Raw genomic sequence first — 27,379 nt, forward strand, 5'->3', positions numbered from 1 at the left:
CCTTTTCTTTGAAATGGAGTTTCACTCTTGTTGCCCAGGCTGAAGTGCAATGGTATGATCTCGGTTCACCACAACCTCCGCCTCCCGGGTTCAAGTGAATCCTGCCTCAGCCTCCCGAGTAGGTGGGATTACAGGCACGTGCCAGTGCGCCTGGCTAATTTTGTATTTTTAGTGGCGATGCGGTTTCTCCATGTTGGTGAGGCTGGTCTCGAACTCGCAATCTCAGGTGATCGCCCGCCACGTGGCCTCCCAAAGTGTTGGGATTACAGGCGTGAGCCACCACTCCCAGCCTGTTTTTCTTTTAACAGTCAGGCCCCTCTTCAGTAGGGTTGCTATGGTTTGCTGAGGGTCTATTCCAGACCCTATTTGCCTGGGTCCCTCCCACACTTGGAGGTGTCACCAGGGGAGGCTGCAGAACAGCAAAGATGACTGTTCCCTCCTTCCCCTGGGCGCTCTGTCCCAGAGGGGTACCAATGTGATGCCAGCAGGAATGCTCCTGTATAAGGTGTCTGGCAACCACTGTTGTAGGGTCTTACCCAGTAAGGAGGCATGGGATCAAAGACTTGCTTAGTGAAGCACTCTGGTGGCCCCTTGGTGGAGGGGGTGCACTGTGTGGGAGGAATCCCACTCATCCAGACTGCCTGGATTCCTCAGAGCCAGCAAGGGAAAAGACTAAGTCTGCTGATCCCCTTACCCCGGGAGATCAGAGTTCTGTCCGTAAACCCCTGGCCAGAATGGCTGAAATTCCCACAAGGAGGCCCTGACCAGTGAGGAAGGATGGGTCCAGGTCTGGCCTCAAGAGGGAGTCTGGTCATGATCTGCCACAGCCGCTGTGCTGTGCTGTGGGGAATTCCTCCTGGGCCCAAACCGCCCAGTCTCCCCTGCACCCACAGGAGAAAATGGCAGACTGGAGCTGCAGTGATGGCTGCTGTCCCTCCTCTGGGTGACCTTCTTGTTAGACAGGCTCTTTGGGGCTTTTGAGATGAAGAGAGTGTGGACTGGGACTAACAGAGAAAGTTTTTCAAAGACTTTTTGAGGAGAAAACTTGGGAAAAGTCCTATGAGATGAAAGCTTACAGAGAAGAAAAGGGGGACTAAAAAGTAAATGTGTCTCTGAAGTTTTCCCCCACATGCTGTTCAATTAATGCGATTTAACCCTCCATATAGCATCGGAGTTCATTGGACTCAATTATAGTTTTGTTTCTTTTTTTGAGCAGTTCTATCTGTGAAAGTTCATATTTTGTGAAGTTTATTATTTAATAGTCTTACAAAGAACAAAGATAACATATGTTTATTTTAAAATAAAATTTATTCTATCTTGCAGTTATCACACAAGTCCATTGAGCCTTCTATAAAGCTAAGATATATTGTAGGATCTTAGTGATCTTCTTTTTCTAACATGTTAAACATTTTGCTATTTTTTTATACTAGGATTTTTTTTTCTTATTCATCAATTGTTTTCGACTATGACTTAAAAAAAAGACTGAAGAGAAAAACAAAAAATAATGGAACCTACTAGAAAGACAAATACAATAGTGAAATTAATAATCATCTTTGAATTTTATACTGCGTTGCCGAAAGTATTGCATCATCTTTCAAGATGGTGCAGAAGAGGGGACACCATGTGTATAGTATTTTTAGCTTTCATTGAACACAGTTGAGAACACTGAGTTTTTCTTTTTCCATCTATAATGACCAAACAGAAGAAAACTGACAGAGGGAGACATTTCACAATTCTTAGACAAATCAGAAGATGAATATAAAGAGCTACAGCAAGCTCTCTGGACCAGCACTGTCCCATAGGGTGGCCACTAACTACATGTGACATTCAGGTACTGAAAATATGGTTAGTTTGCCTTAAGATGTGTTTTAAGTATAAAATACATACTGATTTTGAAGCTTTAGTACAATAAATGGGAATGTCAGATATCTTATTAATATTTTTATATCAATTATATGTTGAAATGATAATACTTTGAATATGTGAGATTAAATAAAATGTATTATTAAAATTTAATTTCACCTGGTTACTTCAAAATTTTCTATTTTGCTACTAGAAACTTCTAAGTTACATATATAACATGAAATATACTTCTGTTGGACAGTGCTACTTTACACACTAATGTTCATAATGGAATCAATCATGTAAGTGAAATAGACTATGAATCTTTAGATCATGATTTCCTACAAACTTTAATAAATTTCCCCAAATTCATGAATCAATGAGTAATTCCCAACCTGTCTCTATGGAAAATAAAGAAAATAGGGTACTGTCATACAGGACAGACTGTATCACACCATATTTTGCAACAAGAATTTGGACTTTGCTCTTTTGCTAATTGAATATATGACAATATTCTTTTATCTTTTATAATGTTTGTGTGCCAAATTTTTTATTTGATATAAAGAGTTTTGCTATGTTTAACTTTTATTAAAATTTCTAATCAGTTTTTCTATTATGCCTTTATCCTTCTGTAAATTATTTGAAAAATGACTTTAAAAATACAAAAATTTAGATGGATTTCTTTAGTTGAGATGGTGAATGATGATGACTATTTTCGTAGTATACACAAGGGTAAGTACTAGAATATTTGAAACTTACCTTGCAGGTACTAGAGTTTCCTTTTTTGGGGGAGGGGGAGACAGAGTCTCACTCTGTCACCAGGGTGGAGTGCAGTGGCACTATCTTAGCTCACTGCAACCTCTGCCTCCCAGGTTTAAGCAATTCTGCTGCCTCAGCCTCCCACGTAGCTGGGACTATAGGCGCGTGCCACCACACCCAGCTAATTTTTGTGTTTTTAATAGAGACAGGGTTTCCCCATGTTGGCCAGGATGATCTTGATCTCTTGATCTCATGATCCACCCGCCTCAGCCTCCGAAAGTGCTCAGATTACAGGCGTGAGCCACCGTGCCAGGCCTAGACTTTTTTTTTAAACCACAAATCAGTTCCAACCATTTAGTACATTTGGATTTCAGCATTACGTGATGAGTGGTAACAAAGCAAGTACTATGGAAGTCTTCTTTCTAGATATTCAATAACATAATTATCAGAAAAGAATGTAAGAACACATTAGGAGACAAAAACTCAATGCTGCTATAATTTGGAAGAAGAAAGATTAATAGGATTCAGAATGCAGTCACCACAGACATAGATGTTTCTATTTTAAGGAAGATTACAGGTAGAAATAGGCCCTAGAGAAAGCAGGTTGTTCTAGAATTTATAGCATTCTCCTTAGGCATTTGAGGCAAGACCTTAATATATAAAGGATATTGTATTGTAATAAACATTTATAAATATTTTTCCATCACTTACTTTGAGTATTTGGAAATACTTCTTAAATGGGTTGAAAAAATGATAAGTGATAACTTTTCTTATGAGATACAGAATTTTCAGAATCCAAATTATTTTGTCATCTTTGTGTGTTAATGCATAACCTCATTCAAGGAGACAATCAACTTTGTGAAGAAGCAAGCTCTAATCAAACTTAGAAAAGCCCTCATTTCTCTGAACCTAAGTACAGATAGTACACCACATTGATTGAAATATTTAAACGTATTTCAAAATAACCAATGGACTCTGATACCTGATCTAACATAAACGGTTTAGCTATTGACATGAAGACCTGGGGCTATTATATCCAGCAGCAAATTTCAATTTAATGAAACTATCAAAATAAATTAAACTGATGTTATGAAATCTGCCCGGTGAGACTGAGGGCAGCCAGAGGTCAGACTTTCTTCCTGAGAGGCTGCATCCTTGTGCTATTTACCCTGCTGCCACCTGCACTCTCTGCCAACTTCCCCAAGTATCCAGAGAAAGCCACTCAAAGGGAAAGGCTAGATTGAGTAATTGTCCTAACCCCTTGGAAGGATATCTTCTCTTAAGGAAATTTTAGTTTTGAAAAGTAATTTTCTTCAGATCATAGCAATTGAAGTGTGCTCTCAAAGTCAGACTGATTAATTTTGATGGTCTCTCCACTTTCACCACTGTTATTCAACATAGTACTAGAACTCCTACCTAGAGCAATGAGATGAGAATGAAATAGAGAGCATCCAAATTGAAAAGGAAGAAGTCAAACTATCCTTGTTTGCAGATAATATGCTCTTATGTTTGTAAAAACCTAAAGACTTCATAAAAAAATAGCTGTTAGAACTGATAAACAAATTTAGTAAAGTCATAGAATACAAAATCAACATACAAAAATCAGTAACATTTCTATATGCCAACAGCAAACAACCTGAAAAAGAAATCAAGAAAGTAATTCCATTTGCTAGAGATAAAAATAAAATAAAATACCCAGGAATAAACTTAGTCAAATAAATGAAAGATCTCTACAGCAAAAACTATAAAACATTAATGCAAGAAATTGAAGAGGATACCAAAAAAAAGGAAAAAAAAAATCCACGTTCATGGTCTGGAAGAATAAATATTTTTAAAATGTCCATACTGCCCAAAGCAATGTACAGATTCAATGCAATCTCTACCAAAATGCCAATGAAATTCTTCACAGAATTAAAAAAAAAAAATCCAAGAATTGTATGGAACCACAAAAGACCCAGAATAGCCAATGATGCCCTGAGCAAAAAGAACAAAACTGGAGGAATCACATTACCTGACTTCAAATTATACCACAGAAATATAGTAACCAAAACAGCATGATACTGGCAGAAAAATGAAAACAGACCAATGGAGCAAAATAGAGAACCCAGAAATAAATTAATCATCTACAGTAAACTCATTTTTGACAAAGGTGCCAAGAACATACATTGGAGAAAGGACAGTCTCTTCAATAAACGGTGCTGGAAGACTATACTTTCAGGGATTATTTCTATAGTTTATTACTAGAGAAGATTCTCTGAACGTGTAGAGCACCGTAAAATACTGGCAAACCGGATTCAGCAGCACATCAAAAAGCTTATCCACCATGATCAAGTGGGCTTCATCCCTGGGATGCAACGCTGGTTCAACATTTGTAAATCAATAAACGTAATCCAGCATATAAACAGAACCAAAGACAAGAACCACATGATTATCTCAATAGATGCAGAAAAGGCTTTTGACCAAATTCAACACCCCTTCATGCTAAAAACGCTCAATAAATTCGGTATTGATGGAACGTACCTCAAAATAATAAGAGCTATTTATGACAAACCCACAGCCAATATCGTACTGAATGGGCAAAAACTGGAAAAATTCCCTTTGAAAACTGGCACAAGACAGGGATGCCCTCTCTCAACACTCCTATTCAACATAGTGTTGGAAGTTCTGGCTAGGGCAATCAGGCAAGAGAAAGAAATCAAGGGTATCCAGTTAGGAAAAGAAGAAGTCAAATTGCCCCTGTTTGCAGATGACATGATTGTATATTTAGAAAACCCCATTGTCTCAGCCCAAAATCTCCTTAAGCTGATAAGCAACTTCAGCAAAGTCTCAGGATACAAAATCAATGTGCAAAAATCACAAGCATTTTTATACACCAGTAACAGACAAACAGAGAGCCAAATCATGAATGAACTCCCATTCACAATTGCTTCAAAGAGAATCAAATACCTAGGAATCCAACTGACAAGGGATGTAAAGGACCTCTTCAAGGAGAACTACAAACCACTGCTCAGTGAAATCAAAGAGGACACTAACAAATGGAAGAACATACCATGCTCATGGATAGGAAGAATCAATATCGTGAAAATGGCCATACTGCCCAAGGTTATTTATACATTCAATGCCATCCCCATCAAGCTACCAATGACTTTCTTCACAGAACTGGAAAAACCAGCTTTAAAGTTCATATAGAACCAAAAAAGAGCCCGCATTGCCAAGACAATTCTAAAAGTCAAAAGAACAAAGCTGGAGGCATCACGCTACCGGACTTCAAACTATACTACAAGGCCACAGTAACCAAAACAGCATGGTACTAGTACCAAAACAGAGATATAGACCAATGGAACAGATCAGAGTCCTCAGAAATAATACCACACATCTACAGCCATCTGATCTTTGACAAACCTGAGAGAAACAAGAAATGGGGAAAGGACTCCCTATTTAATAAATGGTGCTGGGAAAATTGGCTAGCCATAAGTAGAAAGCTGAAACTGGATCCTTTCCTTACTCCTTATAGGAAAATTAATTCAAGATGGATTAGAGACTTAAATGTTAGACCTAATACCATAAAAACCCTAGAAGAAAACCTAGGTAGTACCATTCAGGACATAGGCATGGGCAAGGACTTCATGTCTAAAACACCAAAAGCAATGGCAGCAAAAGCCAAAATTGACAAATGGGATATGATTAAACTAAAGAGCTTCTGCACAGCAAAAGAAACTACCATCAGAGTGAACAGGCAACCTACAGAATGGGAGAAAATTTTTGCAACCTACTCATCTGACAAAGGGCTAATATCCAGAATCTACAAAGAACTCAAACAAATTTACAAGAAAAAAACAAACAACCCCATCAAAAAGTGGGCAAAGGATATGAACAGACATTTCTCAAAAGAAGACATTCATACAGCCAACAGACACATGAAAAAATGCTCATCATCACTGGCCATCAGAGAAATGCAAATCAAAACCACAATGAGATACCATCTCACACCAGTTAGAATGGCAATCATTAAAAAGTCAGGAAACAACAGGTGCTGGAGAGGATGTGGAGAAATAGGAACACTTTTACACTGTTGGTGGGATTGTAAACTAGTTCAACCATTATGGAAAACAGTATGGCAATTCCTCAAGGATCTAGAACTAGATGTACCATATGACCCAGTCATCCCACTACTGAGTATATACCCAAAGGATTATAAATCATGCTGCTATAAAGACACATGCACACGTTTGTTTATTGCGGCACTATTCACAATAGCAAAGACTTGGAATCAACCCAAATGTCCATCAGTGACAGACTGGACTAAGAAAATGTGGCACATATACACCATGGAATACTATGCAGCCATAAAAAAGGATGAGTTTGCATCCTTTGTAGGGACATGGATGCAGCTGGAAACCATCATTCTTAGCAAACTATCAGAAGAACAGAAAACCAGACACCACATGTTCTCACTCATAGGTGGGAACTGAACAATGAGATCACTTGGACTTGGGAAGGGGAACATCACACACCGGGGGCCTATCATGGGGAGGGGGGAGGGGGGAGGGATTGCATTGGGAGTTATACCTGATATAAATGATGAATTGAGGGGTGCTGACGAGTTGATGGGTGCAGTACACCAACATGGCACAAGTATACATATGTAACAAACCTGCACGTTATGCACATGTACCCTAGAACTTAAAGTATAAAAAAAAAAAAAAAGGTGCTGGGAAAACTGGATATGCATATGAAGAAGAATGAAACTAGACCCCTATGTTTCACCATATACAAAACTCAAATAAAAATGGATGAAAGACTTAAATCTAAGACCTCAACTATGAAACCACTAAAGAAAACACTGAGGAAACTCTTCAGGACATTGTTCTGGGCAAATATTTCTTGAGTAATACTCCGTAAGCACAGGGAACCAAGCAAAAATGGACAAATGGGATCACATCAAGTTAAAAAGCTTCTATATAGCAAAGGAAATAATCAACAAAGTGAGGAAACAACCCACAAATGGGAGAAAATATTTGCAAGCGACCCATCTGACAAGGGATTCATAACCAGAATATATAAGGAACTCAAACGATAGAAAAAAAAAAGCTAATACTCTACTTAAAAATGAACAAAAGATCTTAATAGATATTCCTCAAAAGAAGACATACAAATGGCAAATAGGCATATGAAGAAGTGCTTGACATCACTGACCATCAGAGAAATGCAAATCAAAACTACAGGAGATATCATCTCTCCCCAGTTAAAATGGCCTTTATCCAAAAGATAGGCAATGACAAACGCTGGCAGGGATGTGGAGAAAAGGGAACCCTCATACACTGTTGGTGGAAACGTAAATTAGTACAGCTACTATAAAGAACAGTATGGAGGTGATATGGTTTGAATTTGTGTCCCCACCCAAATCTCATGTTGAATTGTAATTCCCAGTGTTGGAGGAGGAGCCTAATGGGGGGTAATTGGACCATTGGAGCAGATTCCCCTTTGCTGTTCGCATGATAGTGAGTGAGTTCTCGTGAGATTTGGTTGTTTAAAAGTGTGTGGCACCTCCCCCCTTTCTCTCTTCCTTCTGCTCCAGCCATGTGAGACATGCCTCCTTCTCCTTTGCCTTGTACCATGATTGCAAGTTTCCTGAGGCCTCCACAGCCATGTTTCCTGTACAGCTTGTGGTACCTTGAGTCAATCAAACCTGTTTTATCTATAAATTACTCAGTCTCAGGTAGTTCTTTATAGAAATTCGAGAATGGGCTAATATAGAAAATTAATACTGGGATTGGGTCATTGCTATAAAGATACCTGAAAATGTAGAAGCAGCTTTGGGACTCAGTAATGGGCATAGGTTAGAAGAGTTTGGAGGGCTCAGAAGAAGACAGAAAGATGAGGGAAAGTTTGGAACTCCTAGAGACTAGTTGAATGGTTGTGATCAAAATCCTGATAGTGATATAGACAATGAAGTCCAGGCTGAGCTGGTCTCAGATGGAGATAAGGAACTTATTGGGAACTGGAGTAAGGTAACTTTTGTTATGTGTTAGCAAAGAGGCTGGAGGCATTGTGCCTCTGCTCTGGGAATATGTAGAATGGTGAACATGAGAGAGATGATTTAGGGTATCTGGTAGAAGAAATTTCTAAGCAGCAAAGCATTCAAGATATGCCCTGGCTGGTTCTAACAGCCTATGGTCATATGCATGAGCAAAGAAATGATCTGAGACTTAAACTAATATCTAAAAGGGAAGCAGAGTGTAAAAGTTTGGAAAATTTGCAGCCCAGCCATGTGGTAGAAAAGAAAAACCCGTTTTCTGGGGAAAAATTCAAGCCAGCTACAGAAATTTGCATATGGAAAAAGGAGCCAAATGTTGATAGCCAAGATAATGGAAAAAACACCTCGAAGACATTTCAGAGAAATTCATGGCATCCTCTCCCATCATAGGCCTGGAGGCCAAGGAAGGAAGAACGGTTTCGTGGCCAGGCCCAAGGTCCTGCTGCTCTGTACAGCCTTGGGACATGGTGCCATGCATTAGAGCCAATCCAGGTGTAGTCATCTTAAGGTTTGTATCTTAAAGGTCCCAAGATACCTATTGTTTCAGAGAGTACAAGTTGTAAGCCTTGGAGGCTTCCATGTGGTGTTAAGCCTGTGGGTGCAGAATGTGAGAGTTGAGGCTTAGGAGCCTCTGCCTAGATTTCAGAGAATGTATGGAAAGGCCTGGATGTCCAGGCAGAAGTCTGCTGCAGGGCCAAAGCCCTCAAGGAGAACCTCTACTAGGGTAGTGTCGGGGAGAAATATGGGGTTGGAGCCTACATGCAGAGTCCCCACGGGGACACTGCCTAGTGGAGTTGTGAGAAGAGGGCCACCATCCTCCAGACCCTAGCATGGTAGGTCCACCAATAGCTTGCACCATGCACCTGGAAAAACTGCAGGCACACTCAATGCCAGCCCATGAAAGCAGCCATGGGGGCTGTCCCCTGCAGAACCACAAGGGCAGAGCTACCCAACGCCTTGGGATTCTTCCCATTTCATCAGTGCTGCCAGGATGTGAAACAGGGAGTCAAAGGAAATCATTTCAGAGCTTTAAGATTTAATGACTGCGACTGCCCTGCTGAGTTTTGAACTTGCATGGGGTCTTTAGCCCCTTTGTTTGGACTGATTTTTCCCTTTTGGAATAGGAGTATTTATCCAATGCTGGTACCCCTATTGTATCTTGGATGTAACTAACTGGTTTTGATTTTATGTGCTCATAGGCAGAAGGGGCTTATCTTGTCTCAGAAGATACTTTGGACTGTAGACTTTTGAGTTACTGCTGAAATGATTTAAGACTAGGGAGACTGTTGAGAAGGGTTGATTGTAATTTGCAATGTGAGAAGGATATGAGATTTGGGAGGGTGAGGGTGAAATGCTATGGTCTGAGTTTGTGTCCCAGCACAAATCTCATGTTGAATTTTGTGATCCCCAATGTTGGAGGAAGAGCCTGGTGGGAGATGATTGGCTCAAGGGGGTGGACATCCCCCTTGCTGTTCTCATGATAGTGAGTTCTCATGAGATCTGCTTGTTTAAAAAGCATGTGTCACCTCCCCACTCTCTTCCTCCTGATCTGGCCATGCGAAACATGCCTCCTTCTTCTTCAACTTCCACCATGATTGTAAGTTTTCTGAGGCCTCCCAGCCATGCTTGCTGTACAGCCAGCAGAACCATGAGCCAATTGATCCTCTTTTCTTTATAAATTACCCAGTCTCAGGTAGTTCTTTAGAGCAATGTGAGAATGGACTAATATAGGAGTTTTCTCAAAAAAGCTAAAAATAGAGCTACCACATGATTCAGCAATCCCACTGCTTGGTATATATATAAAAGAACGAAACAAGCATATTGAAGAGATACCTGCACTCCCATGTTTATTGCAGCACTATTCACAATAGCCAGGATTTGGAAGCAGTCTGTGTCCATCAACAGATGAATAGAAAAAGAAAATGTGGTAGATATACACTTTGGTGTACTGGTCAGCCATATGAAAGAATGAGATCCTGTCATTTTCAACAATATGGATGAAACTGGAGGACATTATGTTAAGTGAAATAAACCTGTCACATAAGGACAAACTTTGCATGTTCTCACTCACTTTTGGGAGCTAAAAATTAAAACAATTGAATCCATGGAGATAAAAAGCAGAAGGATGGACAACAGAAGCTGGAAGGGGTCTGTGTGGGGAAGTGAGGATGGTTAATGGGTACAAAAATGTAGTTGGAGAAAATGAATAAGATCTAGTATTTGATAGCGCAACAGGGTGAGTACAGTCAACAATAACTTATTGTACATTTAAAAATAATTTTAAAAATATAATTGGATTGTTTGTAACACAAAGAAACTATAAAAGCTTGAGTTGATGGGTATCCATTTATCCTGTTGTGATTATTATATGTTTATGCCTGTATCAAAACATTTCATCTCATGTGCCCCATAGATATATACACCGACTGTGTACCCATAACAATTAAAAATTGTAAAATATTTTTAACAAGACGATCCTCAAAACATGCTTCCCCTTGCCCAGTCTTCCTGATCTAAACATTCAGTTTCCAGAGGATGAGCAAGTTGCATATAAAATTTGATTTTATTCAAAATGTTAGTACAGAGTAACCCTTAAACTCTACGGATATATATTTCTCTCCCCTTTTCACATTACCAAATTCCCTTCCTTCTATACATACAAACTCCTCAACACCCTCATAGAGAATAAAATATGCCAGCACTACACAGCACAAATTAGTATGCTTGCCTCAAATTATGCCAGTTGTTAGGAACTTTTTGCCATTTGAAGGAGCCAAATGGAGAAAAAAAATGCCATGGGTATCTGATGAAACAAATTTGGAGACACTCAAATGCTTCCATTTATAGAGGTTCTTTGCACCACTGGTGCCTCTTGGGGAAATTCTGAAAAACATTCTGTCTGTAAACAATCTGTTTCAGTGCCACATGTTTTCTAAATTTCTTTGCCTGTTGACATTTTACAAAATTAAAAGAACACATTTGCATGAAGACAGGACCTTTTGTTTCTTATACATCTACACTATCATATAAATTAAAAATGAAATAGGTCATCTTGCCCAGTTGTTTGTGAAGGATCATTTTCTAAAGGACACTTCCCAGATATTTGGCCAACCTCATTTTAAATCACTAAGATCTTTTTTATGGCCTCTGCTCTCAAGTTAAATAGCACTTATTATTAAAGTGAGAACTTCTGGAGATAATGCTTCCTTCTTAGGTTTAATTCTGTCTTTTGTTTCTTTTTTTTTTTTTTTAAGTCTAACTTGATATTGCTATGATTTTCTGGTCTCAAGATAGTTCTAAAACTTTTCCCAGGCACATAATGTGATTTTACTTCCACAAGCCTGAAGTTGTTGGGCACCATGTGACTTCTTTGGCTGATGAAGGAGTGCAGAAATTATATGCGTAACTTCTGGATAGAGCTCTCACAATGACAATTTTCCCCCTCCTTCCCATTGCTGCCCAGATTGCAGAAATGCATTCCCAGATGAAGTGTCCATCCAGAGAGTTCTCTAGAGGCCTTCTGCTTCCCAACTTTAATGGGTTTTATGAAGGAGAAATAAACTATTAAGTAAATAAAATATTAAGACTTTAGTCAATTGCAGCAGATAGCATTCAAAAAATTAATGATAATCAAATTAAATTAATTGAAATTTTGATCTTTCTTGATAACAGGCAAAAAAACCATCCCTATTACAAGGATACTATTGCTATTACCTTTCTATGCACTGCTTGAGCTGAAATCTTCAGAAGCATTTTTCTGTAGAGAATTTAGGCTACACTATTTAAATTGGGTGAATATAGTCACATAGGGGCAGGGAACAGAATGGGAACAGGAGAAATAATGTGGATAAATAAGATCTGGGAAAATAACATTACTTACCTTTAGCAGAAGAATCTAGAAATAAAGATTCAATTTACATACTATTTGTGTCCTTTTGTGGCAAAAAGTAAATTCTTAAAATTGAATATACGAACATTGCAATGATTTGTTAAATAAAATATTTTGCTTCCCTAAAGTTTGCAAGCAGATATTCATGTAATTTCTTTTATGTATTAAGAAAGATTTCTCTAAAGGGCTGTCAGTTACAATGACAGTTTCTATTCATATTTTTTTGTCTTGCCTTCAGTGATAACACTATCAATTTCTATTCACACAACCTCCTTCATTAGGTTATGATTTATTCTGATCTTTGTGATTGTATGAGGTTAGGGTTCCAGGAAACAGAGTCTGAAAGAGAGATTTGGCTGCAGAAGGCTTATTGCAGATAGCACCCATGAAAGAAGGAGAGAAGGAAAAATACAGTAGAGGCTTCAGCCAATTCCAAGGGGAGATATGGAGCTAGGCTAGCCCTTCAAAACTGTTCCCAATCAAAGCAAGGAGGTCACATCTTATGGCCCTGCATCGGAAGTCATTGAATGAAGGTTAATCCTATGAAGAAGGAGGTGGGGCAGGTAATTCTGGTAAATTGCAGCTCCCTCAGCTGAGGGGAACTTCTAGAGACTTAGCTGTGAGTCATCAGCAGCCAAAAATTAATTCAAAATGGATTATAGACCTAAATATAAAAAGAGAAACTTCCTGGGCACATACAACCTATCAAGAATAAAGTATGAAGAAATAGTAAACCTAGACTGACCAATAACAAATAACAAGATTGAATCAGTAATAAAAATCTCCCATCAAAGAAAATCTCAGGACCTGACAGCTTCACTGCTGAAATCTACCAAACATTTAAAGAAGAACTAATATACATTCTTCTTAAACTATTCCAAACAATTGAAGTGAAGAAAATTCTTCCTAACTCAGTCTATGAAGTGAGCATTACCCTGATACAAAACCAGGCAAGGACACAACAAACAAGAAAACTACAGGCCAATATTCCTGATGAACATAAAGGCAAAAATCCTCAACAAAATGCTAGCAAATCCAATCCAACAGCACATCAAAAAGACTATTCATCATGATTAAGTGCAATTCATACCAGGGATACAAGGAGAGTTCAACATTCACAAATCAATAAACATTATTCATTACATCAACAGAGCGAAGGCCAAAAACATATGATCATTTCAACAGATGCAAAAAAAAAAAAAAAAAAAAAGCACTTGATGAAATGCAACATCCCTTCATGATAAAAACTCTCAACAAATTTGGTATAGAAGGAATGTGCCTCAGCACAGTAAAGACCATATATGATAAGTCATATTTAATATCATACTGAATGGAGAAAAGTTGAAAACATTTTCACTAAAATCACAAGACAAGGATGCCCACTTTTACCAATTTTATTCAACATAGTACTGGAAGCTCTAGCCAGAGCAATTAGGCAGCAGAAAGAAATACAGGGCCTTCAAACTGTAAAGGAGGAAATCACATTACTGTTTACAGATGACATGGTCTTTTGTATAGGAAACTTCAAAGACTTCACACAAAAACAGATCTTCACAATAAAAACTACCAAATACTGATGAAAGAAATGGGGACACAAATAAATGGAAAGATTTCTCATGTTCATGCACATATATTAATATTGTTAAAATGTCTTCACTATCCAAAGAAATTTACAGATTAAATGTAATCCCTATCAAAATACCAATGGCATTCTTCAGAGAAATAGATAAAACAATCCTGAAATTTGTATGGAAGCACAAAAGACCCCAAATAGCCAAAGCAATCTTCATCAAATAGAACCAAGCTAGAGGCACACTACCTTACTTCCAAATATACTGCAAAGCAATGATGAACAAACAGCATGCTACTGGCATAAAATACAGAAATCCACACATTTACAACCAACTGAGCTTCAACAAAGTTGCCAATAATACACACTGAGGAAAGGACTGTCTCTTCAATAAATGGTGCTGGAAAAACTGGACATCCACATGCAGAAAAATGAAACTAGTCTCTTATCTCTTCCAACTTACAGAAATCAACTAAAAATGGATTAAAGACTTAAATGTAAACCTGTAACTATGAAACCACTAGAATAAAATATCGGGAAAATGCTTTGTGAGATTGGTATGGGTGAGCATTTTTTGAATAAGACCTCAAAAACACGTGTAACAAAAGCAAAATTAGACAAATGGGATTACATCAATTTGAAAAGCTTCTGTATTGCAAAGGAAGCAATCAACATAGTGAAGAAACAACCTACAGAATGGGAGAAAATATTCACAAAGTATGCATCTGACAAGGGGTTAATAACCAGAATATATAAGGATCCTGAACAACTCATTGGAAAAAAAAAAAAAAAAAAGCCTAATAATCTGATTAAAAATGAGCAAAAGACCTAAACAGACATTTCTCAAAAGACAAATTGCTAACACATATATTTTTTAAATGCTCAACTTCACTAATTGGGAAAATGAAAATCAAAACCACAATGAGATATAATCTCGCCCTAGTTAGAATGGATATTATCGAAAAGACAAAAAATAATGAATGCCAGTGAGAGCGTGGAGAACGGGAGATTCTTATATATTGTTGGTGGGAATGTAAATTAGTACAACCACTGTGGAAAAGAGTAGGGAGGTGCCTCAAAAATTAAAAATAGAACTACTGGCCAGGCACAGTGGCTCACGCTTGTAATCCCAGCACTTTGGGAAGCCAAGGCAGATGGATCACTTGAGGTCAGGAATTGAAACCCTATCTCTACTTTTAAAAAGTACAAAAATTATCAAGGTGTGGTGGCATATGCCTGTAGTCCCAGGTACTCAGGAGGTTAAGGCAAGAGAATCACTTGAATCTGGGAGGCAGAGGTTGCAGTGAGCCAAGACTACACCACTGCACTCTAGCCTGGGTGACAGAGTGAGATTCTGTCTATAAATAAATAAATAAATAAAACTACCATGTGATCCAATAGCCCCACTACTGGGCATATATGCAAAGGAAATGAAATTAGTATGTCAAAGAGATGTCTACACACTCATGTTTATTGCAACACTATTCACAATAGCAAAGATATGAACTCCAACTAAGTGTCCATCAATGGATGAATGGCTAAAGTAAATGTGATTATTTACACAATAGAATACTATTCAGCCACAGAAACGACTGAAATTGTGTCATTTGCAGTAACACAGGTGGACCTGGAGGACATCATAAGTGAAATAAGCCAGAAAGACAAATACAGCATAATCTTATTTATATGTGGAATCTAAAAAAATTGATTTCATAGACTAGAGAGTAAAATAGGCGTTACCAGAGGCTGAGGAAGGTCATGGAGATGGTGGTATAGAGGGATAAATAAAAAGTTACAGCTAGATAGGAGGAATAAGTTCTAGTGTTTCACTGCAAAGCAGAGTAACTGCAGTTAACAATAATACATTTATATATTTCAAAATAGCTAGAAAAGAGGTTTTTTGATGTTCTTAGCAAAGAAATGATAAATGTCTAAAGGAATAGATATGCTAATTATCCTAATTTGATCACTACACATGACATACGCATATTAAAACATCATACTCTACCCCATAAATATGTACAATTATTATGTGTCAATTAGTTTTTAAAAGATGAAAACAACAGGAAAAAATTTCTAAAAGTATAACATTCCTAGAACAAAAATTAGAAAAAATATTTTGTAACCTCGGGCAAAGATTTTTTTAGATCAGATGTCAAAAGCATGGTCCATGAAAATACAAATTGGTAAATTAGATATCATCAAAATTAAAAACTTCTGTTCATCTACAGGCATTACTAAGAGAATTACAAAACCAAGTACAGACAGGAGAAAATACTTGCACAATCTATATGAGATGGAGTTTTGCTGTTGTTGCCCAGGCTGGAGTCCAATGTTGCGATCTCGGCTCACCGCAACCTCTGTCTCCCGGGTTCAAGTGATTCTCCTGCCTCAGCCTCCTGAGTACCTGGGATTACAGTCATGCACTACTATGCCCAGCTAATTTTGTATTTTTAGTAGAGACTGCGTTTCTCCATGTTGGTCAGGCTGGTCTCGAACTCCCGACCTCAGGTGATCCGCCCACCTCGGCATCCCAGAGTGCTGGGATTACAGGCATGAGCCACTGCACCTGGCCACAGAATGACTAAAATTTTAAAGGCTGACCTTCGTAGGCTTGCAAAGAATGTAGATGAACTAAAATTTTCATGCATTGCTGGTGGGGATGTTAAATGATACAATGACTTTGGAAAACAGTTTAGCAGGTTTTTAAAAGTTAAAAGTACACCTACCATATGAATCTACCATTCCACTCTTGTGTATTTTCCCAAGAGAAAAGAAAGCATATGTCTATACAAAGACTCATGCATGAATATTCATAGAAGTCTTATTTTTCAGAGCCTAAACCTGGAAATAATCTAAATGTCAGTCAACAGACAAAGGATTGTCTTAGTCTGTTGTGTGCTGCCATAAAAGAACATCTGAGGCTGGGTAATTTGAAAAGAAAAGAGGCTTATTTGGCTCATGAATCCATAGTCTGTAAAAGAAGCGTGGTGTCAGCACCTGCTTGGTTTCTGGAGGATCTCAGACTGCTTCCACTAATGGTGGAAGGAACAGGAATGTGCAGATATCACAGGGTGACAGAGGAAGCAAGGAGACAACGCAGGCAGGTGCCAGACTCCTTTTAACAATCAGCTTATTGAGAACTCACCCCCAAGGGAGGAGGATGTTAATCTATGCATGAGGGATCCACCCCCATGACCCAAACACCTCCCATTAGAACTCCCTCTAACACTGGAGATCAAAGTTCAACATGAGATTTGATGGGGACAAACAAGCCATATCCAATCTGTAGCAGGGATAAACAAATTGGTACCTCCAATACAATGGGAAATTATTCTGCAATAATAATGAGTTATTGAGTTATCTACAACACAGATACATTTCAAAATTATTTTTCTAAATGAAAGGAACCAGTAAAAAAGGGTACATTCTGTATGTCTCCATTTATAAAAATCTCCAGGAAATGCTTGAGGGGTGTGGGCAGGTGGGGAGAGGCAGGTGGGGGAATTCCTAAGGCGCATGAGTAACTTTTGAGGGTGGTAGATAGGCTCATTATCCTGATTGTGGTGGTAGTTTCACATGGTATCAAAACTCATCAGCTTGTATACTTTAAATGTGTCAATTATGTCTTAGTAAAGCTGAAAGAGAGAGAAAGAAAGGAGAGGCAAAACAAAAAGTTTTAAGATGTAATTTCTTACCTATTAGAATGGTAAAAAAATTAACCTTTTTCCCAGAACAGCAACAAAGCTTTATTTAAATATAGATACATATACAATTCTATATTGTTCTCATCTTAACAATAAAGAGTGATATCTCCTTTAAATCACTTATTTAAAACACAAATGATATATTGATAACCTTGATTCATTAACAATTTGAAAGTTTGTTCATCAAAGGAAAGAATCTTTTGAAAGTCATCTTAGAATGTTAAAATTTATAGATACCAGAAATATGGTCAACTGTATGTTTCCAGCAAAACTAATAGCATATTACACTAAGTATTAAAAGAAGAACAGGCCGGGCGTGGTGGCTCAAGCCTGTAATCCTAGCACTTTGGGAGGCCGAGACGGGCGGATCACGAGGTCAGGAGATCGAGACCATCCTGACTAACACGGTGAAACCCCGTCTCTACTAAAAACTACAAAAAACTAGCCGGGCAAGGTGGCGGCGCCTGTAGTCCCAGCTACTCGGGAGGCTGAGGCAGGAGAATGGCGTGAACCGGGAGGCGGAGCTTGCAGTGAGCTGAGATCCGGCCACAGCACTCCAGCCTGGGTGACAGCGCGAGACTCTGTCTCAAAAAAAAAAAAAAAAAAAAAAAAAAGAAGGAACAGAATGATATAATTGACACAACTAAGACACTGCTTGCTTTCCCCAACTTATCAAATATAACATCTTTTAGCTACTTTAGGTAACTTTGTAAAACTGACTTTTTATATAGTGGGCTATGATTTGATCTTACCAATTAAAAAACCAGAAAGTGCTTTCATTATCTTTGGCACTTAAAATCGTGATTCTTTAATAAAGTCATTACTAAATTACTACTTGAAAGTTAAAGGGCTTATGGGATTTTATAATAAGCCTAGTTTTGCACACTGAGTAAAATACTTCATATATATTCTAGAGCTAATGAAGTCACACCCATAGTCTTACTTTTAGATGTGCCACCCCACATAACCAATGACATTATATGTTTTACATTGCTCATTTCTATGCATCTAGATTCTCAGAAATAGTTCAGAGGGAGCGGTCCTGATCCTATTTAGGCCAACCCTTCTTGCAATAGAATTATTATTTCCTAAACAGTTTCAAATGAGATAATTTATATGCACTAGCTATTCTGTCAGAAGATGTTAAAATGCAGCAAAAGCAATAAACAACATTCAAATTCTCCAGCAGGCCCATGGTATAGATAGGGTTGAGATAAATGGGAACTACCTGGCACCTGAGAGTAAATTTAATTAAAGTCTTACTGGATTATCCCATCAGGTTCCTGCGACAAAGTAAACATATATTCTTTGATCACTTAACATCCGGAGCTCCTTGAATCTCCCCAAATCTCAATTTCTAAACTGGTAATAATAATAATAGGAAGAAAATTATCAGTATAATAATGACGATGCCAGACACCACCCTCATGTGCTGCTCTACAGATTCAGAGGGACAGGGAATTTCAACCACCTGCTACTATGCCTGGAGCTCAGTCTGTTTGTTTTATTTCAAATGATATAGATTGAGAGCCATTTTGATGTCTGAAATTTTGAGAGATTATTAGAGCCCAGTCCTTTCTCTAGGAATGCACAATTTACCAGCAGAGTTCAAAAGTCAAAGTAGATTCAGAGAATGGTGCACTAAAGGCAAATAAAGAACCACCAAGACACAATGGCAGAGAGAGCAGAGTTAATTCTGCTTGGTGGTCAAGAAATCTTCAAAGACTTGAAAAGATTTTCTCATCTCTGTCTTCTCGACCAAAACTAAAAGCAATTATTTAAAAGAGGCAACTGAGATCCACCACCTGCAATTTGGTTCCTCATGGTTCACAGCAGAATTCATTCTGCTGAGTTCTGTGCTCTGTGAGTTCCATGACTTAAAAGGGACTGTGTCGTGAAGCGAGGCAGCAGTAATCATGGATATCACTACCACCTTGAGGTCTCTAATCGCAACTCCCTCCAGCTAAATGTATTTCTTTAGAAATATTAAAAAAAAAAAAAATCAGAAACTGAAGCAGAACCAGTTCCTTCAAGCCCCAGGGATCCCAACCTTGCCAAATGTAAATTGGAAGATATGGATTTGGAACTGCAGGAAGCTAATTGGAGCCCTGGGTAGAAATCCTAAAGGTAGTAGGTAATTGGCACCTTGTCCTTTTCAGTATAGATACTGCCCACGAGAGGGTTACCTCTAGGGTGCTGGTTGATTAGCATCCTTAAAAGACAGGGCAGTTCAGTAAAGATTGCTGACCTGAAGGGTCCCATGTACCAAATTCAAGGGTCCCTACCAACCAGAGAACAACTATTTTCATATGGTCCAGTGAGGCACACTCTTTGGGCAACAGTATCATAAACAGCTCCATTAAATGAAGTAAAACTTCAGTATCAGGTTTTCTTAGCTTACAAAAAGCAACATGAGATTCAATTATCACTAGAGTTAGAAAATACATTTTTAATTGAAACCAGACTAATTTGATTTGCCTTTGGTTAATATTTGTTCAAGAGAAACTCTCTTTCTGAAAATTATTATACATTTGAGAGCTATGTCCAGTTTGTTTAGGCCCAGGTAAAATGAACTACACTGAGAAGAGAGATGTTAACATTTTATGATCAAAACTAATTGCACAGAAGTGAGATTCTAGATATATAACTCACAAGAGAATCAATTGTTCTTAGCTGGTGATAAGGTTTGGATCTGTGTCCCTGTCCAAATCTCATGTTAAATTATAATTTCCAATGTTGGAGGAAGAGGCCTGGTGGAAGCTGATTGGATCATGGAGGCAGTTTCTTGTGAATGGTTTAGTACCATCCCCTTGGTGCCTTGGTGCTGTTCTCATGATGGTGAGTTTTCAGGAGATTTGGTTGCTAAAAAGTGTGTAGCATCGGCGCTCTCTCTCTCTCTCTCTCTCTCTCTCTCTGTCTCTCTCTCTCTCTCTCGCTCCTACTCCCACTGTGTGAGATGCCTCACTAACCCTTTGCCTTCTGCCATAATTGGAAGCTTCCTAAGGCCTCCCCAGAAGCAGAAGCCACTACACTTCCTTTATAGCCTGCAGAACCACGAGCCAATTAAATATCTTTTCTTTATAAATTACCCAGTCTCAGGTATTTCTTTAGAGTGGTGCAAGAATGAACTAATATAGCTAGTGATGCTGGGATTGCAAGGGAGCGGTAGGCCAAAACTGCTGAATCCAGAAAGAAATAGAGAAATTAAAGAACAAAGTCCCCTGGCCCGCAGGGAAGCCCAGTGGAATGCTATCAATTCCAAATAACCATGCTCCTGTGCACTCTCAGGCACTTAACCATTTTCACATCCCAAAAATCTTATTTGAAGTAGACTAGTTAAGTCATTAGCTTCATTCTACAGATGAAAAGTAAAGTTTGGAGAGTTTAAATGACTTGGCTGTCATCACACAGGTTGGAGATGGCAAATTTTGGCCTCATTCCAAGTCTTTTGATTCCTAGTCTGTAATTTTTCTCCATACTACACTGCCTCTATATTAGAGCTGAAAAGATTATTCCAGAAATATCTCTGGTAGAGTCCAGAGGGTCTTCAACCTGAATCAAAGGAGATTGGGGAAATATAGACAGCTGTATTTTTTATTTGTAAAGAGAAATCCTCAAACTTACATGAAAGTAGAGAACTGGTATAATAATTTTCTATGTACCCATCACCCAACTCCAGCACCTCTCAGCAACCCACAGTTTCACTGAAGGCCTAGGGAGGGACCCAGTGGTGCTCAGGTAGAAAGGACCCAGCTTTCCCAAGACATAATGGAGCTCATGGCGGAAGAAGTCTTCAAGGTTCAGAGTGACTTACTTGAAAGAGAAGAAAACTAGATATATCTGGAATAGACTGTGATTTAAACCTAAGTCTAGCTAAACCAAATAGTGTGTTGTACCCAATGTGTATCATTCATGTGTGAATTCCAGGATTTCCTCATACACAAGCTGACACTTCAAAAAATAGCCCAGGATGTCTACAGTATTGTAGGGCCACAGAGAGCAGTGTGGCATTTATTACATGTCAAAATAAGAAAGGCCATGCCACACCACGCCTAACTTTTCCAAAGCTCCAGTAACATCCCATAGTTACCACTCCACTCCACTTTACCTCAATCTTCTACTTGGAAAACAGCTTTCTATGTTTTATTTCTAAAATCTTTACTAGTAAAATGTGAAAACTAAACAATATCAAGAAAACATCAATATTAATTAAAGAAGTTAGTTTCATGACCTACAATGATTTTTTAAATAAAGGATTAATGCAAACTTCATTTCTTACCGATACTTTGTTTTCTTGTTGTATATCTGACTCTGAAGTTCCAGACGTCATGCTGAAATAAAGTAAAAGTTTAGAATTCCAAAATTTTATTTCAGGCACTCATGTGCACACACACACCCCCGCACCTACAATGAATAGATCATTACACTGTAACATTTAAAGTAAATTTTCTAAAGTATTTCCTCCAAATGTCAATTTCTGGACATTTCTAAAGGAAATAAAAATAGTGGAATGTAAACTTTACTCACAGAAGATAAAATAGCCTTTAAAGGTTCTCTTGAGAATAGTACTCTGAACAGTACAATCTGTTCTGAAAACCTGAAAAATCTGGTATTTCAACTGAAAAAAAAAAAGTGGAGGGAAGAAAGCATAACCTCATAAGAATCAGTAGATGTGGAGAATTCTTTGTCTCCTACACTGTTCTCTCTCTCTCTTCTCTCTCTCTCTGTCTCCTGGATCATTTCCATTAGCTTATAAACATGTTGTTATTTATCATGCCTACAGCCTTCTTACTACTTTAGTTTCCACTTGATTATACTAACCTCTTTTGCTTTTCAGGTTACAGAAAAACGATATTCTCACTGTCTCCAATTCTTCCCCTTCTATTTTTCTTTCTTTTTTTCTAAAGCCACTCTAATTAGACTAGTGCCACCACTAGTACCATTTCACAGAAACTGCACTTGTCCAATTCACCAAAGATCTCTGCATTCTTATACCCAGTGATTATTATTCACAACTCACCTTAACAGCTTTTGACATGACTCATCATTCTCTCTTTGAAATACTTTCTTCACTCAGTTCCCAGCACATCCCAGGGCCCTGGAATATTTTTCTCTAAGTCTATCCACTTGGCTTACTCTTCCTTCCTTCTTGTCTTTTCTCAAATGTCACCACTTCAGTGGGACCTACCATATGTTTCTTATTTAAAATTTAACCCCTCACCTCATCACCATACTCTTTTCTCTGTGATAACTTATCACATTCTAACATGCTATATAGTTTGCTTATTTATTATATTTTTTATGTCATCTCCCAACTGAAAATGTAAACTCCTTGAAGATAGGAAATTTTTTCTGTTCTTTTTGTTACTCTACCCTCAGCCTCTTAAAGAAGGATAGGATGGTCAATAAATATTTGTTGAATAAATAAATGAATTATCTAATAAACCTCATAGATTTAATAGGTTCCTTTCTGTTGTTGCCAATCAATAAAGCCTTACATTTTTCCCCCCCCGAGATGGAGTCTTGCTCTGTCACTCAGGCTGGAGTGCAATGGCACAATCTTGGCTCACTGTCTCCGCTTCCTGGATTCAAGTGATCCTCATGCCTCAGCCTCCTGAGTAGCTGAGACTACAGGCGCCCACCACCACGCCTAGCTAATTTTTGTATTTTTGGTAGAGCCAGGGTTTCACCACGTTGGCCAGGATGGTCTTGATCTCTTGACCTCGTGATCCGCCCACCTTGGCCTTCCAAAGTGCTGGGATTACAGGCGTGAGCCACCGCGCCCAGCCAATAAAGCCTTACTTTTAAATCCCAGGGTACTTTTATTATTTCCTATCCCACTATCTTCCTCATGAATATATAGTTTTATTTCCATATGTCTGTGCACATTTCTCTCTTTTACTTAGTTTTCAAAAAATTTGAAATCATTTACAAATGTTCATAAAGTAATCAGTGACTACTGAACAAAATTAATTAAGTTCTCTCTTAGAGACACTGGGGCTCTAAGAGATGTAATTGCTTTTCTCGCATGACACCCTAATCAGCAAAAAAAAACAGTATTTTGGTACTTTCTACTTGACAACACCTCTTTATCATGAAATGGAAAACAAACTCTTGGTCATCACAGTTACTGGACAAACCAACAAATGGCTTTAAAGGATCTTATAAACTGAGCCCTCTAACAAATTTTATCTTCTATCAGTGAAACTCACGAAACGGATGTTTTCCCTCAACTGAATGGCCTAATAGTCCAGAGTGTGTGTTTATCCTTTTCTTAGTTGTTTCCTCCAGCCAGAACACTCATACTCTCTTCTCCGCTTGTTGAAATCTTACATGTCTTCACACCCTAACTCAAATGCTGCCTCTCCCTGAAGGCCCTCTGACCCTACCAGTCAGAAGTATTTCTTGCCTTTATATTGCGCAAGCAGGTTTTGGGCATCCACCTCTTGCAGCCCTTATTATGGTTCATGATGTATGTGAGTATTTCTCTACCTGTGTTTTGCATGTCTCAGCAACACCCTCATAGGGGACAAGGGCTGTGCTTCGTGTATTTTTTATGCTGGGCAAGAAATTTATATTCAGTCGCCGAATGAAACCAAACAAAACAAAATATGTGAGTGCAATACCCTTATGTGCATACTCAGATGTGCCACAAATGCATCACAGAAAGTACAATTTGAGACTACTTTTAAAAAATAATGCCTGAAACAAAACTGGTGATTTAAAAATGAGAGCTTTGGCTGCCTGACAATTATATTTAAAGGTCATGAGTCATGGCCTCAGAGTAACCATGGTAACCCACATACACAGGAGAAGTCATGTTGTACAATAATGAAGGGGGGAAGAAAGCTTTAGAAAGCCTATTAGCTTTAAGATAAAGACAACATATAATTAATAAATGTGTTTATGAAGTTTGTTTTTTATTGCATTGCTTTCTTACTTTAGGGTTCACTGGAAACCTGGAAAAACTTTAAATTTCTACTGGCAGGGAGTAATGAGATGACATATCAACCTTGCATAGTTTTTTTCTCAGTGCGTTATAAGAACGTTGAAGTTTCCTCCTTTAAATGAAATGTCTTTCTATCTGGTTTCTAAACTTTTTACGTCATACTTTTTATGTCAAATTGGAGGATTAATTAGTCACCAATTAGTCTGGGTGAATAAAGGATTTTAATAAAATTGGTGAGGAAATACAGCTATTGAGCACTTAATTTTTATAGGAGAGGATTTCCTGGGAAAATTCTGTTTTGTTCCTTAGATTAATTACATCCAGGGCCTAACTCTCCCTTACTTAGACAACGTAGGAGCAAGTTCCCATTCAGTTTATGTAAACTGTGGAGAAGGTCTCTTTCAAGGGCATGAGAAGAGAAAAGTGGAAGGCAAAGGAGAAGGGAAGGCAAACAAGACACATGGGACCAGTTTGTTCCTGCTTAGAAGTGAAGAAGCTGAACTGAAGTCACCTACAGATCAACAAGAATAGCGTGACACTCCCCGGCCTCCTACCTCAAAAGCCCGGCTTTCTACCTGCACAGAACACTCAACTCCACACACCAGGAATAAAAAACACTAACAATAATTTACAGAGAGAGCAAAGTCCTGCTTTTCACTTGGTTTTTCTGCTGATTGTATACTGGGCTATTCATTTGGAAGTTGTTCATCACAGGGCATTTTTCCTCCATTTGGTAACTTTATGTTCAACTTTCCAACTGCCTACATATTGATATGTTATCTCTTCAGCTGCTTTGTTCTGGGAAAGTAAAAGAAAATGAGTGTTTGCTAAATTTCATTAGCTTTAATAAATGGAAAAAGCCTTACTCCCTCCCATAGATTATGTAATTTTTGAGGCTTATGGAATCCTTTGTACAAATAAACAACATTTTACATAAAATCTTAGATTTGTGAGTTTCTCACATCATCCACAGACCATAGGCCCAAGGTGAAAAGCAAATAAAAACAAGGCTCGCACATTCACATAAGGAAAACACGTTTTAAAACTTAACAAAGCAGGCCAGGCACAGTGGCTCACGCCTGTCATCCCAGCACTTTGAGAGGCCAAGGTGGGCAGATCACCTGAGGTCAGGAGCTCAAGACCAGCCTGGCCAACATGGTGAAACCCTGTCTCTACAAAAATACAAAAATTAGCCAGGTATGATGGCAGATGCCTGTAATCCCAGCTACTCGGGAGGCTGAAGTGGGACAATCACTTGAACCTGGGAGGCAGAAGTTGCAGCGAGCCAAGATTGCTCCATTGCACTCCAGCCTGGACAACAGAGTAAGACTCTGTTTCAAAAACAAACAAACAAAAAAACAAACCAAACCTTAAAAAACCAGAACCATGGTTTCATGTGAACATCCCACAAGGATACTGCCTTATAGGATGTAGCTCCTGCTACAGAGATGTGGTCAACTCTCACTCAAGATTTAAAAGAAAATTGTAAATGGAAGATATTTCCACATTTGAAAGGCAAATGAGTATGGTGTCAACATGCAAAATTTCTAGTAATTAAATGCAGATCAATTAGAGAAGTGAACTGTACTTCCATATTTCTAGCCAGCATTGATCTAGGTTTTTTATGTGGGGAACCTGTAGAGGAAGAATGACCCAGCTTTTTGTGTGTGCATCTCTTGGCAAGAGGGTAGTGAAGATGACATTTCATTTCAACTGTAAGAAGGCTGGCTTCAAACCCTCCCCCTTCCCACATCAGCAAAATGGCTGTGGTGGGTGAGTGTGTGATTTTTAGAAGACCAAGTAAGGGACAATTTATTTGTTCAACAAATATTTATTGAACTCCTACTGTGTGTCAGGCCATGCCCTACGATCTGGGAAGATGGCAGCTTTCAAGATGGGGTCACTCTCCAGGAAAGGATAAAAAATCTGTCTGTTATTATTCCCCAGACTTTAAAGAAAGATTTTCTTTGAAGTACTGAGTGAAAGCTACTTTATCCAGGAATTCCCATTAATTATTTTGGGATGAGAGGAGCTGGGCACTCACCTGCTTCTCTCTGAGGTGTCAGACTCTGGGACCACAGATTTCTTGCTATAGCATTGTCCCATCTCAAGCCAGGCCCACTGGGATCCCTTATCCTTGGGACAGACATCAACAGGCATCATTCCTTAGAGTTTTAGAATCCCTGCTATTGCTCTGCTGTCCCTTGTTGCTAGGCTACCACAATGGCTGTGGAAAAGACAGTTAATTTCCCAAAGAAAAAAATCTCGATTACAAAGCCGCAGTAACCTCTCAAAACATCTCACAAATAAGATCCAGGCATGAGAATAGGTGAAGAATCACCACATAGTCATCATTTCTGTAAAACTCATTCAAAGTGGAACAGAAACAGTGGTTTTCTGCTCAAACCAAGGCATGTTTACATCCAGAACCAATGCTAAGGAAACAGCCACACTGCTGTCTGAGAGGGGTGCACACCCAGAAATGTATTGGTTTACAGGCAATCAGTGATTTCACCACAAACCAACCCCTTATTGTGATGATCTGCTTTCCCTGGGACCCACCGGCCACAGACAGAAGACCCCACCTGGCCATATTCTCATGAAAGCTTCTTTCCTAACACAGGAT

The 27,379-nt window shown here is 38.6% G+C and overlaps 1 protein-coding gene and 1 pseudogene across 1 annotated transcript in view; one reads left to right on the forward strand and one right to left on the reverse strand.

Moving 5' to 3' along the window:
• The window catches only part of CCDC192 (coiled-coil domain containing 192), a 241,297-nt gene extending 214,339 nt beyond the window's left edge, over nucleotides 1-26,958 (reverse strand). The window contains exons 1-2 of the mRNA XM_033181366.1: nucleotides 26,798-26,958; nucleotides 22,084-22,135 (exon numbers count right to left, since the gene is read on the reverse strand). Coding sequence (XP_033037257.1) covers nucleotides 22,084-22,135; nucleotides 26,798-26,916 — 171 coding nt within the window. The 5' untranslated portion in view covers nucleotides 26,917-26,958. The remainder of the gene's footprint in view (nucleotides 1-22,083; nucleotides 22,136-26,797) is intronic.
• Nucleotides 4,804-4,880, forward strand: LOC117066317 (annotated as a pseudogene).
• Nucleotides 26,959-27,379: the final 421 nt, after the last annotated feature.

This window comes from Trachypithecus francoisi, unplaced genomic scaffold (assembly GCF_009764315.1).
Source record: "Trachypithecus francoisi isolate TF-2019V2 unplaced genomic scaffold, Tfra_2.0 Lachesis_group2, whole genome shotgun sequence".
NCBI classification, from domain to species: domain Eukaryota; kingdom Metazoa; phylum Chordata; class Mammalia; order Primates; family Cercopithecidae; genus Trachypithecus; species Trachypithecus francoisi.